This window comes from Trichosurus vulpecula, chromosome 1 (assembly GCF_011100635.1).
Source record: "Trichosurus vulpecula isolate mTriVul1 chromosome 1, mTriVul1.pri, whole genome shotgun sequence".
Taxonomy (NCBI): domain Eukaryota; kingdom Metazoa; phylum Chordata; class Mammalia; order Diprotodontia; family Phalangeridae; genus Trichosurus; species Trichosurus vulpecula.
Window position 1 is genome coordinate 158,223,641 of NC_050573.1, and position 18,950 is coordinate 158,242,590.

The 18,950-nt window shown below is 37.6% G+C and overlaps 1 protein-coding gene across 1 annotated transcript in view; it reads right to left on the reverse strand.

Moving 5' to 3' along the window:
* NECAB1 (N-terminal EF-hand calcium binding protein 1) overlaps positions 1–18,950 on the reverse strand; it is a 288,957-nt gene that overhangs the window by 204,033 nt on the left and 65,974 nt on the right. Inside the window, exons 3-4 of the mRNA XM_036764554.1 lie at positions 16,187–16,414; positions 8,031–8,055 (exon numbers count right to left, since the gene is read on the reverse strand). Of these exons, the coding sequence (XP_036620449.1) occupies positions 8,031–8,055; positions 16,187–16,285 (124 nt within the window). The 5' untranslated portion in view covers positions 16,286–16,414. The remainder of the gene's footprint in view (positions 1–8,030; positions 8,056–16,186; positions 16,415–18,950) is intronic.

An 18,950-nucleotide genomic window follows, 5' to 3' on the forward strand; every position in this document is an offset into this window, starting at 1 on the left:
AGTCATGATTTCCTTTCATGGAACATATCTCTTTTATATTATATGTATCTACTACTACTGGAAAGCCTGCTGGAAGGATAGGAGGAGAGACCAAGTTCAACTGGCAACATTCAAATAGCATTAGAATGGATGCTTCACAGGCTCATCATCACATTCTCCCCACTCTGGTGCACTCTCTTTCTTAATAAGACCAGACATGCCCTGGACCCAGGCAAATATCCATCAATTAATCAATCAAAAATATTTATTAAGTATCCACCATATGCCAGTCCCTGTGCTAAGATACAACTGTCAATGAAAACAAAAGAGGAGGAGAGCAAATGTGAAGTGGCACTTTTGTCATACTATGTGCTTCAGTCTAAGCCAGCACCTCTCCTGCACTCACTTTTCTGGTTTCCACTGCATCTATTCTCTCACCATCTTATACCATCACATTCTTGCACATTGGCCAAATATATCAAATCACATATTCCAGACCCTTTCATACTCTCTGGGATTCAAATGCTTTGATAGAAATGTGCAATCAACCACTTAACACCTAATTCAAGGATTTATGAAAATGTATTGGGCTTAGTTAGAATTTCAAGCCACAGTTATACCATTTTACTTCTGAGCTGCAGCTAATTATGGAGTCACAGATGTTAGAAGGGACCTTCAACCATCTATTAAAACATCTCCCTGCTTCCAAGACAAATACTTAATAATTATTTTCTGTCCTTCCTATCTAGACTTTTAATACATAATTGGCAAATTATTTCTGAAAAATATTTTTAGTTTACCTATACAAGAGTGTGCTTTTATGATTAAAATGGTCTCAAAACACTTAAATACTAAAATAATTTGTAAAATACAATCATTTTATCATAGATGGCCAAAATAATTTCCTGATCATGAATGAGACATTTTAATTGGAAAAATTAAGTCTTCTAGATTACAACAGGATAATATGTATATTGCTGCTTTGGGATTTCTTTGCATTGTGGAGAGCAGATCTGAGTCAGATCTCCAGTGACTATGTTACAAGGGAAGTGGGTAGCACCATGGCCAGCAATTGACATTAAGCGGAAAGACATTGGCTGATTCAGCACTAATGCCGTGGATAGCATCAAAGAGATATTTAAGTAGGAAGAAGGCCAGTTACTAGTTTTGGTGAATTTAATGTGACTTGCTGACTTTGGTGCATTTAAACAGTTATAGATGAGTTACTAGGAAAATTAAGAATATGTAGGATTAGGCTGCAGGGTTTAGGAAAGGCACGTCCAGGTGACCTGAAAGAAAATTTCCCTGTTTTACGTGTTTCTCTTCTGCAGTGTGTTAACCATCAAGAAAGTATTTTGAGGTTATTGGTGTGTCTATATGTCCTTATCCCAGATGTCTAATCACTCATGGCAACACTGTCTCCACATGATGAGGAGTCATTATTTGGAAAGGGCTGATTTTGTCATAAGACTTCTCAGAAATAGCTTCAATTGCATGTCTGATAATAGTTCTGAAATGCTTGAGATTTTTGCGTCTGATATAGAAAGAAGTCATGCCTGAATACTCTTTTTTTCAAAGGATATATTATTTTTAAATACCTCCTTTGATATACTTAGAACATATTCATAAGAATAGCAGCCATCACTTAAATAAAACTTTACCATCACTCAAAGAGTCAGTTCAGTCTATACATTATCTGCTAGTTGGTTGACCATTGGTGGCCATGGACCTTAACATTAAAAAATAATAACCCAGGTAAGAAAATCATTAATGTAAAATTCTTCTATTTATTTATTTTCCTCTTCTTTTTGTAAACCACCAATGTGTATCAGAATCATAGAATAATAACTTTAGAGACAGAAGGAATCTAAGAGTTCATTCATCATGATCATAATTAGAATTTCATTCTTCCCATCTAATGTGTATTAGATTTATGGCCAAATGACTGTGTTGTTTTTATTCTTTTATGTTTAGCATATGATTTAACAAGTGGACAAAATGAGAAATTCTTATAATTAAATGAAAGTGTTGGGATCAATCAAAAATATTTATTACACTCACAATAGATCAAATACTATGCTGACATCAGGAATATAAGGAAAGACATAAATAGATTCTGCCCATGAGGAGTTCACATTCTACAGGAGTTGGGAGTAATGAAACATGTACAAATCTAGGAACATACAAGAGATATACAGAGTAAATGGGAGGTGCTCTCAGAGAGAAGGCAGTAGTAGCTGAGGGAACTGTGGATCAGACTGATGGCAAAAGGTTGGATTTGAGTAGAGAATCAAAACAAGCCAGGGAAACTAAGAGATAGAAGTGAGAATGGAGAGCATTCCAACCAGGGGATATAGGCCATACAAAGGTATACAGTTAGCAAATGGAGTGGCATGTGAAAAGACAGAAAAATGGGCAAGTTTAGCTAGGTTCTTAGGTATGTGGAGGAAAAGAAGATATAAGAAGACTGCAGAAGTAGGAAGGGGCCAGGTTGTGAAGCACGTTCAAAGAGAGACTTGTATTTGCTACTAGAGATAATAAGGAGATACTGGAGTTTGTTGAGCAGGAGGGTAGCATCATCAGACCTATGGTTTAGCAAAATCACTTTGGCAGCTGAATGGAAGATGCTTTGGAGGAGTGAGAAACAAGACTGGAAGATGAATTAGAAGACTATTACAATAGTCAAGCCAAGAGATAATGAGGGTCTGAACTACAGCAGGGGTTGTATGAGAGGAGATAGAATGATGTGGAGGCAGAAATGATAAGACTTGGCTGCAGAATTATCTTTTACAAACTTTCTTAAATTAATAATAATGACATTTACAGGAGGTGAAGAAATATGGGACCATGGCCATCCTTACATCATGTCAAGCAGATGCGGTAATTATTCTATCAGGTATAATTCAAGGGCCTTTGGAAAGGTTGCTATGCATGAAACATACCCCCTAACCTTCCACTGTTATAACCGGTAGAGAGTCATTCATCTCCATGACTTCTTCCATCTCTTAGCTCAGCACTGCTGTTCTGACCTCACTTTTACATTACAACCTTGACACTGTGACCAGTGACTTTAACCTTCACCCTTGTCCTTTGGCTTTTTATGCTTCTCTAATGTTTAACCACAGTTTCTTCACTTCATTCATTTTACTTTTAAGTTATATTGATGCTTTTTGCTTTTATTTCACTTTTTAAATATGCTTTCCCCTTCATCCCTACCTAGTGAATCATACGAACTGTCTTTCACTAAAAATACTTAAAAGGAAATAAAAGGAACAATTCAGTGAAACAAACTAATGTCAGACATTATATGTTTGACAGCATATAGTAAATTTCATACCTCCATGTCTTCAACAAAAGTTTTTCTCATTTGTGTGCTGGTCTTTATAATTACACAATGTTCAATTTAGCTTTATTGTTCTTTGTTTAATTGTTGTAATCATTGTGTATACTGTTTTCCTATATCAGTTTTCTTCACTGCATCAGTTTATGTATTTTCTCATGCCTCTTAGAACTCCTTATATCCATCATTTCACAACACAATTTATTTGTCTATTCCCGAATGATGGGCACCCACTTTGATTCCAGTTTTTCTGTTTCCAGAAAAATGTTTTTGCTATAAACATTTTGGTCTATGTCGACCATTCTTTCTATCTTTGACCTCTTTGCAATATAAGTTCAGCAGTGAGCTATGTCCTTCACATACCTTCTCAAATCATACTCCTGGGACATCAAACAGCAACAAAGATTTGGCCCACCACAAATTCATGTCTCCATTCAACATCCCCATAAGGGTTGTTTTCAACCTTTTCCTCCTTTTTACAAATTCCACCTCTTCAAACATAAAGGACAAACAACAAAATACAACAAACTCACCCCACTAAGCTTTGTCTTAGCAGATGATTCCACTGCCTATTTTATGGAAAACTGGTCATTGACTATTGACTCTGTCAATTTTCCTCCTCCTTACTTCAAAATCTTCTTTTCTTTTTTGCTGCAGTCTCAGAAGATAAAATAGTCCCCCTCTATAGCAAATTAATTCCATCTATTTGGATCCTTGATCACATATCTCCGTATTGTCTTTGTCATAATTCATATACTCCTTCCTTCCATTCCCTTTAATTTCTTCCTTTCTCTCACTTCAACTTTATCTTCAATTCCTCCCTACTTTTTCTATTTGCTGGCTTCATACCCTACATAACAAGCTCAGGCCTTTCTTACACTTAAATTTTCATTCTTACTGCCATCATCTCATGATGTTGGTATATATAAATATGTAATATATGAATATATCATATATTATATGTAACATATGTGCAATATATATGATATATTTCTCTTCTCTTTTACTATTAATAATAATTATTAAACCTAAATATTTAGTAAATCTGTGTACTGTATTCAAATCCTACATCATTGTTGCCCACTATACATCTCTTGGCTAACTTACAGGCCTCTCAAGCATTTTGTTGTTTTTGTTTGGTTGTTTCAATGGTGTCTAACTCTTTGTGATCCCATTTTTTTTTGGCAAAGACACTGGAGGGGTTTGCCATTTCCTTCCCCAGCTCATTTTACAGATGAGGAAACTGAAGCAAACAGGGTTAAATGACTTACGCAGGGTCATACAGCCAGTTAGTGTCTGAGGCCAGATTTGAACTCACGAAGATGAATCTTCCTGGCTTCAGGCCCTATTCAGGCTCTATTCACTGCATCACCAACTGGCTGTCTTAAGGATAACATGTCCAAAAGTGAGCTCATCTTCCCACTTTCTGTTTCCTCCCAACTTCCCCATTTCTGGGGACAGCATTACCATCTTACTAGTCATCCAACTTCAAAACTTGAAAATATTTGTAAGCCCTCTCTCTTGCTCAGCCACCACATCCAATCAGCTGCCAAATCTTGTCCTTTCTACCTCCAAATATATATCATATTCATCCTCTCTTTTTCATTCATGCTACTACAACTTGAGTTCAAGCCCCCATCACCTTTTCCTCAAACTATTGTAATAATCTAGTAACTGGTTTTGCTTGCTGTTTTTCCCTACTTCAATGCATCCCTTGACAAACCTGACAAAATGATCTTCACAGTTTATAGCGTTTGATCACTCCCTTGCAAAAACCTTCTGTGGCTCCCAATTGCTTTTGGGATAAAAGATAATCTCTTTAGTCTGTCTTCTAAAGCTCTAACCTACCATCTCAGCCCAATATCACTTTATCTTCCTTCATACTTTACAACTAAATGGAACTACTGTTACTAATATTAAACATCTATTAAACTTATATCATACTAAACATGCCAGCTCCTCAAGGATCTTTCCCAAATCCCCTCATCTGAAAGTGTTCTGATTCTACTCAAAATTTCCTAGAGCACATTTGGATGTCTCTTTTGCCCTACTTTGTGATATATACCTATTGTGTGTATAACATTTCTGCTCACCCCTTTGTAGAGCATGAGTTCCTGGAAAGGAGATGGGTCTTATTTATCACTGCCTTCCTAATACAATACTTAATTAATATTAAAAATATGTATTGAATTCAGTTAAAGTACTATCTACTCTTTAAAAAAATTAAATTGACTTTGTGTGGGATAACAGTATTGGAAATTATCAGTTATTAATTCTTTCATAAAATTAATTCATCAAATTTCAAAAGTTTTTGAAAAATCTCTCATACTGCATTGTCCTTGTGGATAAGATAGAAAGATGTGGGCCTCAGAGTCATGTTTAGATTGATATAGGCCTGGTTGAGTGACTAGGTGCATGGGAGTAGTCACCAGCTGCGAGATTAATTTGGGGAAAAGGCCCTACCACAGTGACCTAGGCATCTGTGCTTCACCCTAAGCTATTTAACATTTTTAGGAAAGTAGAAATATGATATAGAAAGCCGGTCATGGTGTCAGGAAGACCTGGGTTTAAATCCTACTTTTGACCCAAAATGGTGGTAAGACCATAGGAAGTCACTTAACCTCTCAATATCCCAGGGAACTTTAAGAAAATAAAGTTGCAGAGATGGTGTTTATCTGTCATGAGAGAGGATGCTTCTCACTGGAGAATTTCTCACACTGATAAAGTCACAACATAGTCAAAATTTTTCTTAAAAAGTCAATATCTTGGGCTGCACTGATAGGCCTAGTATCTAGCATGTCCAGAGGCAACATAATGTGGCCCACGGTTTAGGAGTTAAGAAAACCTAGTTTTAATTTCCACCTTTCACTCATACTGACTGGGCAAGACACAGTACCCAAGACGAGTTTCTTGGGCAATAAGTTGTGGAATCATTTGATCTGTATCAGTTAAAGGTGTTTCTTCACTGAGAATTCCCAATACCAATGAAATCACAGGTTCATTCCAAAAGTGCTTAAAATAAAGGAAATGGCAATCCTTTGGCCCACTCTGATGAGACCACTTCTGGAGGACTGTGATCATTTCTGGATATCAAATTTTAAGAAAAACATCAAAAATAGACAGAGAATCTTAAAGAACTGTGGGAAGCCACAAGGGACCACATGAGGATATGATGTAACAGGAGAGACATTGTGAGGAAGAAAAAGAACACAGATAAATGAGATGCCCCAAGCCACTTTTTGCCTTGGGCTGACTGGAGGGTGGACAAGCAGGCGAGACTAATTGGTGTCAATCAATATCATACAGAAGGATAGGGATAAGAAAATCATTTAACAGTTCATTTCACCTGACACTGAAAATGTATCCACTAATTTGGCTTTAAAATGTACCCTGATTCAATAGCATCATTTTGTACAACTCAGTTTGAGAAAAGATTCTATTGGGAAGATATAGTTCAGCTACCAAATATTATTGGTAGTTATGTCTGCTAATTGTTCAGAGAAGTGTAGTGGTAGATCAGTTTTTTGGTCATCAAACTGCTTAAGGACTAGTGAAGTACCACATGTCTTTAACATGTCAGAACTGCAGTCTGACAGTAATTTCTATGCACAGGCAGAATATGAGAGTCTGTGAGAGAGAAGGGGTTCTATACATCTCCAGTCTGCCAAAAATCACTTTGAGATGTCCTATCACAGCCCCAGTATTACACTAATAATAAGCCATAATTTGGTAGCCTATATTATAGTGCTGAAGGGTATTTTTTGAAATACAAAATTTTTAGGCTCATTAAAATAATCAAAATGCTTTTATTATACTGGTTTGTTCTTTGGCAATAATTGAAATGGAAATTGAATTATAATACTATCTGCATTAACCTATCAGACATACTAATTCCCTATAGGGTTTGTCTTCTCACTGTCGTGGATAAAGAGAGTAGTCACACTTTTCCAGGTTCTCTCCCACACATTCAGTGGCAGCCTCTGGGCAACTGTCTCTACACTTATTCAACAATAATAGCAGCTTCCAAGTGTATAGTGTTTTATAGCATTAAAGGCAATTATCTACCAAAAACCGTGGGACATAACTAGAAAAGCTATTATCACCCACATATTACATGTGAAGAAACTCAGAATAAAAGTATGATATAATGGACAGATTGTTGGATTTAGAGTAAGGAAGACACTTATTATGTGACCATGGGCAAGTCACTTAAGCTCACTGAGCCTCAGTTTCCTCATCTGCAAAATTAGAATATTCATACCTGTGGCCTCCAGTGCTATTATAAGCTCAAATGAGACAATACGTGGAAATTACTTTTCAAACTTTAAAATGTTATATAAACATCAGTCATTTATGAACAGACTTGTCTAAGGTCATGTGTGTAGTAATTAATAAGGATTCAAACTCTCATCTTCCAATCCTAGTCCGAATTTCTTTCTACTTTTCTACAAATATATTTATGGTACAATAGAAAAAAAATGCCAGTGGCAATGACCCTCATGGACCACAGGCTCCAGGGAGCATGTCTCTCCTGAAGTAAAATGTAAGACTTCTTCTACTTTAACATGAATTCTTAGATCTAACTATGCTGGTTCAGTTATTGATGTTGCAAGTGGGCTAGGTTCCATTTTCCACTTGGTTAGTGCCCTTCATGACATGATTGACAAAAGAGGAGATGGAAAAAGAAGGATCTGAAACCATTTGGTCTTACCGTTTTTGTCTGCTCTTCTCAGTATCTAGAAAGAAAGAGGACATAATAGAATTACCACTTTTATAGGTGACATGATAAAGGATGCACTCAACCATAAGTTAAAGTATATTTCAGTCTGCTTTTTGAAACCCCCAATAATTCTAAATTTAGAGAAAGGCTTCTCACCTGGCATCAGAGACAAAAAATAGGCAGGAAAGAGGCCTATGGATATGTCAGATGACATCTTTATATCTTTTCATCATTCTGCTACTCCCCCTAGTACCTAATTTAAAATATACTCTTCAAGGAAAATTCCCTGATGACCCAATATGTGTTTATTAGGTTAATACTATATTACTACTGTGTATATAACTCTATTTTATGTAAGATGATTTTCAATCATGTGGAAATAATATTTTGGGATTATTTTCACAAGACTCTTTGCAGGGAGGCAACTTTTAAGCACCAATGGTTAACATTTTATTTAGAAACACTACTTTTTAGTAGCCAGACTGGTGCTCAGTTCTGCTTCTGACTTGCTACCCTGTAATTAACCAATATTTCAAAATATAAAATTCAACAAAAAAGTACTAAAAATCAAATAAGTTCAAGACATTGTGTGAGATGCTAAGCATATAAATGTAGATACAAAACAGGCTCTGTTTTCAAAGATCTTACAGCCTAAATGGGAAGGGAGATATATGGACACACAAATAACCATGATACAAGGGAGAAGTTTATGATAAAGTCTAGGAAAAGTTTTATGAGAAAGCTGAAGAGTGAGAGATCACTTTAACTTAGCAGAAGTTAGGACACCAAAGGGATTGAGGAGTGATGAAGAGATTCCTGGGGGAGGTGGCAACTGAAGAGGAAGAAGTGATGAAGAAAGAATTCATAAGATCATATATTTACAGCTGGGGAGTTAGAGTCTTATACATACATATATATATATATATATATATATATATATATATATATATATATATGTGTGTGTGTGTGTGTGTGTGTGCATACATATACACACATATATGTGTATATATTATGTGTGCATGTATATATGTGCATATATACATACATATATACATATATGTGTGTGTGTCTATATCTATATTTTCCTTAGATGTTATCTAGTCCAAATTGAGCAACCCAAGTCAGGGTCATTAAATTATTTGCCCAATGTCACAAAGATAACAAGTGACAGAGGGAGGATTTGAACATTGATTCTCTGACTTCAAATTCAAGGCTTTTTTGGAAGAACCCCAGGGCCTTCAAAAGAGAAGAGAAGGGAATAAACACTTATTAAGTACCTACGATGCTGTTTGGAGAATTGGTTGGGGCTGAGGAGAAATTTGAATTAGGGAGACCAAATAGGAGACCAATAGATTATTATTGTAGTAGTTTAGATGAGAGGCGATGAAGACCTGAGCTAGAGTAAGACTATATAAGTACAGACAAGTAGATAGGAGAGATTTTGTGGAGGTAAAAATTACAGTATTTGGCAAATGATCATAAATTGATGGGGAGGGAGTGTAAGTGAGAGGGAGGAACTGAGGATATGCCAAGATTGCAAACCATGGTGACTAGAAGGATGGTGGTATCTTCAATATAGATGGGGAGAATCAGAAGAGTTTTGGGAGGAAAGATAATGTAATGAGATCTGTGATGCAGATCTGAGTTGTAACTCAGTCAAGCTTTCCTATTCCTGTGAAACTCGCCAAAAATGAAAGGCAGAAAGGAGTGCTCTTACTGATAGCCAGTTTCCTAAAGCACAGAGACCACTAAAGGGTACCCATTATAAGCCACAACAGTATTTGAAGTGCAAGGTGTGGGTATGCTGGTGATTGAAGATGAAGTGAATCATCCCGATGCTACCTACACAGTTGTAAACGTGAACATTTGGGTCAGAGTTAAACTAAAACAAGAGGGGCCAACATTTGGAGCATAAGGTGAGAAACTGAGAACATACACAGTCACAGGAGGCCAATGGTCAAAATGGAAAGGTATTAGATGATAAGGAGTGAAGGGGATGGTGTGGTTATGTTGAAAACAAAATGTGGGATTCACTATCATGAGGAGTGTGGAATGCAACCCATCCTCCAGTTAGTTGGTCATGTCAAGTCTTTGTGAGGCCACAGGGTACCCGCTTTGGAGGCCACTGGTCTAGTCAACCTGAACTCAAATGCCATCTAAGTTATATGAATATGAGAAAGTAACTTAATCTCCCTGGTCCTCAGTTTCCTTATTGGGAAAAATGAGAGGTTTGCTCCAAATAGTCACTAAGGTCCCTTTCAGCTTTAAGGTCTATTTTCCTATGAGTAAAAAAATTCAAGAGAGGAGTCAGAATCATGGAAGACCATGTAAGTTCAAGGGACATATCACAACATTATAGATCTAGAGCTGAAAGACCTCAGAGGCCATATAGTCTAATCTCCTCATTTTTATAGATGAGGAAACTGAGACCCAGAGAGGTTAAGTGAATTACTCAAGATCACAGGAATCATTCATCAGAGGTGGTATTTGAACCTAGATCCTCTGATTCCAGAGCTAGTACTTTTTCCAGTGTGCCATGAAAAGCCACCAAAAGAGCCCAATGAGTAGTCAGAGAAGTTGGGGGAGAACTATACAATGGTAGGAAAAAAGGAAGGAGGAAAGGGTATTAGGAAGGATTGGGCGATTCACAATATCAAATGGTACTGGGTGGTCAAGGACAGGAAAAAGGTCCTTGGATCTGTGATTTCATTTGGAGTACATTCCTTCCACTGATGCAGATTGCAATAGTTCATGGCTTGGGCTTAGTAGAAAGTGTCTTAATGTTGCCTAGGAAAAACCATCTAGAAGAGAGAGCCTAGAAAGGAAGCTTTGATTGCATGAGGAATACAGAGAAAAGAGAGGCCAGGTAATTATAGGAATCATGAATCAGAGAATGAAGGTCTAGAGTTGGTTGGTGGTTGTCCTCTGCTCTCAAAAAGGACCAAAGTTATATCACTATGTTGGGGTCAAGGTGCAGTTTTCCATTTGCTGTAATTAATGTTTCCTGTGATGGGGCTGGTGGAGAACCTCTGTTTTCTTGGTGTTAATTGTTAGGCCAAAATTAGCACAAAGAGCAAAGAATTAATCCATGCTTTGCATCTCAGCTTCAGAAGGCTACATTGAATGCACAATCATCTGTGAACAAAGAGTCATGCATCTAGTATCCTTCCACTTTAGTCTTGGCTTGCAGCCCTTCCAAGTTAAGTTACAATCGGTGTAGTAGCTGACCTTGATGCCATTTTTGTCCTTGTTGAAGGCATCCAACAACATCACTGAAAATATCATGCCGAAAAGCATGGGAACAAACACACAGCCCTGCTCACTCTCATTGGTGAAAGGGAAAGGATAGCATTGTCCATCATCCAGAACCTGTGTAAGCATGCTATCATGAAACTGATGCAAATTCTGGTGAACTTCTCCAGGCAAGAAAATTCTGCCGTGATCTTCCGCAAGCCCTCATGACTGACAGTATCAAAGACCTTTGTGTACAGACCTCTATTCTGCTCCTGGCATTTCTCCTGGAGTTGTTGGGCAGCAAATACCATATCAACTGTTCCTCAGCCCTTTCTGAAGCCACACTGGCTTTTGGGTAGATTACCTTCTTCCAGGTGAAGGATCAGCTTATTAAGGAGGACTCTGGCAAGGATCTTACTTGCAATGACTAAGAGAAAGATCCCTCCCTCGTGATCATCACAGAACATCTAGGGTGAGATGAAGAGTCATGAGCGGAGCCCAGAAAGGAAAGTTCAGGTGAAGGAGATATTCCTTTAGCCTATATTCTATTCACTGTTAAGAAACCTCAAAAATGTATATATCAAAAAAGGAATATGGCAGAGATGATGGCCTTCATGTGGCAACTCATTTGGAAATTGAACTGGCAAAGCTAAATGAGCCTAGATTTGTTATTGTTTTCTTCCTCACAATTACTCTATTAAGGTAATGATTCAAAACAAATCTCTATTGTCCACAAGATCACCAGACACATAGTCTAATATATCTACATAGAATGCTGCTATGGAAGATAAGAAGAAATGGCTAAGTTGTTGTCTCTCCCTCTCTATAATAAAGCAAAGTCATTTCCCCTGCCTTTCAAGAAAACCAAAGATTTGGACCCAGTTTATATTCCCTTACTGTGATTGTCCATATTTTCTATACATACTTAATAATATCACCTCTAAGATGCTACCCAGGTTTGAGGACCGATTTAAAATCCATTACTAAATATTCAAAAGTGCTTATTGAAAATGAGGGCTGATTCTTATGATTTATGAGGGACAGAATCATCAAGATTTAATTGTTTAAATCAGCTTCTATAATTGGTTGATTTAATGCCTGGTAATTATGTACACTTTAGAAAACTGACTCTATAAAATGATATGTGTATAACCCTTGTATATGTGATTGATTGGTATTTTTGCCTGTTTTATTTTACTTTATATGATCATGTACTACTTTTTGTTGAATTTTGATAGGAAACCTGAGGCAAACAGCTCTACTCTGAAAGAAAAACTGCCTCAATATCTGTCTTCATGTTATAAATGGAAGTTACAGTAAGAGAAACAATAACAATTGTCTATTTATGTCATTACAATAAATTGTGCACCTATTCAAATAAAGTCTAAGGGATATAGTTATTTCAACTTGGATGAATGACAAACAATAAAATTTAAATGATTTAAAAAATAAGTAGGCTTTGTATATAAAAGCCTGAGATATATTTTATTCCTACTCCAGTTAGAAATGAGAAAGTCATACTACATATGTACACTATACAGAGAAATAGTGGTAGATAGAGCAGGTCTGAGAGTTAAAAAAATCAAAGTTCAAGCTCTTTTCCTGACACATACAGGCTGCCTGACCCACTTAATCTCTCAGTGTACCATATTTCTAAGACTATAAATTGCAGAACAATTGCTAATTTGTATTAGGGGAGGGAGCCTCCTTACCAGGAATTCTTAATGCTGATGAAATCACATTCCCAGATCCCACCCCCCAAAATGAGAAAAGACTAAAACAAAACAAAATAAAAGGATACAGTGAAATAGGATTCATAAAACTAACCTTTTATATGCTTTATATGATCAAGAAATAATAATTTAACAAAATTCTCTACAGCAAAATGATTATATTCCTGTCCCTCATTCCACCAGTATGTTGCGCTTCTCACCAAAATCACAAAGAATGCACTTAAAGGGCAGGCAAAGTCTTTTATTGGAGAGAAAATCATCAAACATGTTGTGCAGAGCCTTGTACTTTGCTGGTGAACAATGAATGTCAATACATTACCTTTTGGTGGTATTTTATTTTACTTAACAAAAACAATATTAGGTCAATTAGGTCTGTAGTTTGAAGGGACTGGATGGGTGTTATTCTTAGCCTATTAACACATGACTTTATTCTTAATGAATTAGTGGTAAAGCCAGGGCTGAGTGAGACTCAAGTGTCCCAGTCCTCAGTTCTCTCTCTCAATCTCTCTCTCTCAACCTCTCTCTCTCTCAACTTCTCTCTCTCTCAACCTCTCTCTCTCTCTCTCTCTCTCTCTCTCTCTCTCTCTCTCTCTCTCTCACACACACACACACACACACACACACACACACTTTTTTAGCACTTCAGTACATTTGGAAAATTTAATCACATGAAAAAATGAATAATATTTTAATTTAATTTTTCGAAGAAGCAATCTTTTTAAACACTTTAGCCAAGATTGATGTCTGTGAAAAAGAATGATTTTCCAGTGATTTCAATTAGTTCCTTTTCTGTTCTATCACCAGGGTTTACTTGTTGCTTAGAAGAAAGTCACACTGAAGCTCTTAATTTCTTAAGGAAGGTCATAATGAATGAAGGTTCTTTCTCACATTTTTGAATCACAGATGGTATTAGATCTACAAAGAGGCTGAATGGACAAAACCCTATTTGATGTAATTTAAGAGGCACCAAAATGGTCCACCAACATAAAACATCTCTTCCATAAGCCTGCCACAATGCCTGAAACTCTGTTGTAGTTCCCTGTGTTCCATAGACAAATTCCTTAGCCAAGGGCCTCTCAGAAAGGCATTAAACTTAGAAAGGATAATATAATAGCTGGCATAGTATCATGTATTAGTTTATCTTATTGACTCATTCACCTAGCAGAGGGTAGAATCCTGAGAGGCTTGGGAAGGTAGGACAGATAAGTTTTGGTGGGAGGAGGAAATCTGTGCACTATTCTTAAGTTAACAAAAAAATTAAATTAAAAAGAGAGGTAAAAGACCTAGAAAACAGTGTGATTCACAACTCAGTGCATTTCCATAATGGAGGATCCTACCTGAGTATTGAGAAAAGAATGATACTAAAAGGAAGATTGGTAAGCCCTAAAGACAAACTGTATCTTCTTCATAATTTTACCAAGATAAATTCTAATCAGTGCTATAGCTGTCTCTCATTAGAAAATACATAAATAAAACAACCTGGCTTAAACATGGAAAAATTGGTTCCCTCGAATTATTACTGTCATCATTGTATTGAAAACTCACATCACTTCATTCCCATCCCTGAGCAAAAGAACCTATAGTCCTGTAATAAGCCAGCTTCCAATAGACCTGTTAACTGCTTCTATTACTCCTACCTTGTCCTCTACTCTCCTGTATTTTTTTCAAAAACAGTTAGTACTTAGAACACTTATGCCATAGCTTGCTTTACTCTGCTTACCCACTTTCTTCCATCAGTTTAATTCAACTCAATAAGCATTTATTACATTGAAAAAGAAGAGACAACTCTGAGATAACATTCAGGGCTGACCATTCAAACACTTTGCGGTTTAAGTGGAGAATGGCGCCTTCCACTGGGAAAGGGATGGAGAAGTGGGAGATAGAAAGCCAAACTGAAAACTGAGGGACAAAGAGAAGAAGGCCAGATGGGTCCATGCAAATGAAAAGCGGGAGAGAAAAGCAGATAATAAGGAGAAAAGAGGAGGAAAAGGAAAATCACCAAAGATGGGAAGACAAGAGAGAGCAAAGAACAAGTTAACATAAAGAAAATTATACAGAACAGAAATGGCAAGATGTAAGAGAGACTGCCAAACAAAGAAAGGCCCAAGTAAGAAAACATACCAGAAATAAAAGCATGAAACAGCAAGAAAGGGAAGCAAAGGGTGGGAAAGAAAAGGGGATGGGGAAGAGCAAAACAAAAGTAAAAAAAGGAAAAAAATAGAAAAGAGGAAATTATGGGAGAAAGAACAGGCATGTTGTGGAAGGCAAGAAAACAACAACCACCAACAACAATAATACAGAGAGCTAAGGGAAGGAGAATTAACATGAAGTCTGGAGAGGTGGGGGGAAAACAGCAGGTGGTATACAAAGAGACTCCATGAAAGACATCATAGCAAGAACAACAGAAAGAAAGATAAGTGAAAAGACATGACAGTAAACACTGCATATAAAGAAAGCCTAGTACAAACAACACTTGTCACAATGAATTAGCAGCATGCCTACTTAAGATTCTGGCAATAACTGAACTCTTTCAGAGTAATTTCTCTCTGAGGGGAAAGGGTAGTAGTGAGAACAGACAAATTTAAAAAAAAATTCCGTAGCATTTCCTTTTGTTCCCTCTGACCCAAAGCATCAATGAGATTTGCTGTTGAGGGGCCATGGGATGCTAAAGATATGTTGACTCAAGTCTCCCTGTAAGAAATCCTCCTTAGAAACCCCTTTCAAACTTCTTAACTCACTGGATCGCTAGATCAGGCGTTGCTGTGATTCACAGAGGGTCCTCGTGAGAAAGCCTAGGCACCTGGAAATGTTTACCCTGCAGTTTCTTTAACGGATGCAATAGTCCAGAGCTGGGAGGTTTGGACAGCTCCTTATTAAAGTTGGTTTCTAAAGACTTTCTGAGTATTGTATTTCCCTTTATTCCTGCAAACCAACCAACCAAACAAACAAACAAAAAGATTATGTAGATGACCTTTAGGGTCCCTTTCAGTTATAAATCTTCTCCTCTGGGCTCTTCTAGTCCAAAGTAAAGCAGGCTCTGGGCACCCCACCCTCGCAAGTCCAAAGCACCAAATGTAAGGGGCTTCAGCAAGGGAAAAGGGTGAAAGACTGTGTCGGGGCTGGTGACGGGGGGATTGGGGTACTACTGCCTGGATCGGAACTCCTCCAATCTGTACTTACGTCGAGGAAGATAGACATTCCCTTCGACAGCTGCAGAGCAGAGCTGAGCTCCTCTGAAGAGTTGTTGGAAGAAGGTGATGTCTCCTGGGAATCCTCCATCCTGTGACACAGTAGCACAGCAAGAGCCAGCAAGACCAGGGCTGTGAGAGTGCACTGGTGGGATCGAAGCTTGGGGATGGGGCGGAGGCAACTGTTCACTGTTCACCGCTGCAGCAGCTGCTGTTGCTCCTGAGTATCAGAGTTGCTGCTTGTGCTGAGATCTGATGACAGCAGTAGCTCTCTCTCTCTCTCTCTCTCTCTCTCTCTCTCTCTGTCTCTCTGTCTCTCTCTCTCTTTCTCCACCTCCTCCTCCTCTCTCTCTCTCTTAATGTCTCTCTCTCTCCCTCCCTCCTTTTCCCTAGTCTTTCCCCCTTTCTTTGCTGTAGGCACCTGTGTCAGTTTCATTGACTCACTTAGCAACGTGATCCTCTCCCTGACAGCCTCTCCAACTCCCAAGCGGTGACCACTAGTTAAGCTAGCAGAAAAGCCCCATCAGCTAATTCTTTGCCCTCTTTCTATTCCCTTTTTGTTGTTCAGTCTTTTCAGTAATGTTCAACCCTTCATGACTATTTTTGGGAGGTTTTCTTGGCAAAGATACTGGAGTGCTTAGCTATTTCCTTCTCCAGCTCATTTTATAGATGAGAAACTGAAGCAAGCAGGGTTAAGTGACTTGCTTAGGGTAACACAACTACTAAATGTCTGAGGCCAGATTTGAACTCAGAAAGATGTCTTGTTGATTCTAAGCCCAGTGTTCTATCTGCTGTTATCACCTAGTTGTCTCCTTCTAGTACCTATCTCCATCAGATAAGGTATTTGCCTGGTACCAATCCTGGAGAGTAAGTATTTAAAGAATGAAGATTGTGCTTGTCTCTGTGTATTTTATGCATATGATAAAGATGTTTGTAGCAAAATTGATTTAAATACTGAAAGAAAATAGGGTGGGATTTGCTATTTCATGTACCTCATTTTTCTTTTCCCTCCTCCTCCTAGAGTTTGGCCAAAACAGGCAGTAAGTGTCAGAGGCAGGATTTGAACTCATTTCCTTTAACTCCAGAGCCAATACTCTTTCCTTTAACCAAGGTGAGACTCATGCACATTTCATAGTGTTACTGGTTTTCTTCTTTAGGAGAACTGGACATGTCATTTCTATTCCACCAGAATTGTGATGACCACTTGTCTTATTGTATTGTTCAACAGAACATGCATTAGCCTAAATGGCATTTGATGTCCCTTTCAACTCTAAGGTTCAGTGAACCTAGGACTCTCTTCATTCAGCTTAGAGAAACTTTCAGGTTGTATTTTTCAGAAAGCTTTCTAATAAGACATCATATCTTCTCAAATACATGAACTAATTTCTCTCTAGCTACCAGCATCCAACCTAATATGCAAAATTATTAAGTAGAGGCATTGTGCTAGGCACAAAGATGAATAGGAGACATACTTGCCCTTTAGGGGTTTATAATTGGAAAAAGGAGATAAGACAGTAAGACATGATACATAGTGGGTGCCAAAGAAGCACAGAACATCTAATAAGAATGATATGTCCTCAAGTGATGATGGAATTTAGAGCTGGAAGGAATATCACAGACCCTCTCATCTAACTTCCTTATTTTACAAAGAAGAAAACCAAAGCTCAAAGAGGGGTGATGTCTTATCTAACTGTGGCAGTAACTAGAACCAGGATTCAGACTCAGATCTTATGAATCAAAAGTCAGTGCATGCTCTATTACACCAAAGTGAAAGCATATTTGACTAGGATGATCTGCATCTGGAGTATTGTGTTCAGTTAAAGGTCCCACAGATTAGAAGGGCAATATTCAGCTTGGACTCATCAAGAGAAGGGTAGCCAATATTGGCAGGGGTTGGAAAAATGTAAACATTTCGTGTCATCAAGGAACATTTACAGCTTGGAAAAAAGAAAACTTAGAGCAGTCATGAAAGCCACCTTAAAATATTGAAGGATTTTCAACTGGAAGAGTAAGTAGACTTATTCTTAGTGATTTCAGAAGGTAGAATTAGGATCAATGTATGGAAGTCACAGGGGCAACCAGGTGGCACAATTCTTAGAGGACTGTGAATTCTTTCTCCCTCTTCAAATTGTCTCATATTTATTTTTCTGTAGACTTTTTAAGTCCATTTGACAGAAATGTGAGCTCCTTGAAGTTAAGGACCATTTTAATTTGTTTGCATATGCCCAGTGTATAGCACAATGTTCCTTGCTCAGAGGAGAGGCTCAAGAAATCTTTACTAAATTAAATTTGATTAATTCATGAAAGAATTTGATCTGTGTCTTGTAGGATTGGCAGGATTCTAATAGGTGGTTATGGAAGGGAGTGTCAGAGGAGAAGAAGGATATTCAGTGGGAATGAAGTCATATCATGAAAAAAAGATTCACAAGCAAGAAAGGTCAGGGTATATTCAGGGAATAGCAAATAGTTCATTTTTACTGCAATTTACTCTACATCTTTTTATGTAACTCTTGCTTAAAACTCTTCAGTGATTCCCCACTGCTTACCAAACAATATCAATGTGCTGCCTTTCTTTCAAGATCTTTCATGATCTTCTTATGTGTTTTATATCCCAGCCAAATAGCATCATGCCTTCCCCCAAGCATTCCTTGTCCTACCAATGTCCACACTCTTCTCAAAATCTGAATGTTCTTTCAGCCACTTTGTCTATTGGGTATCTATTCAGCCATTAAATCCCAGCTCAAATTCCACTCCTT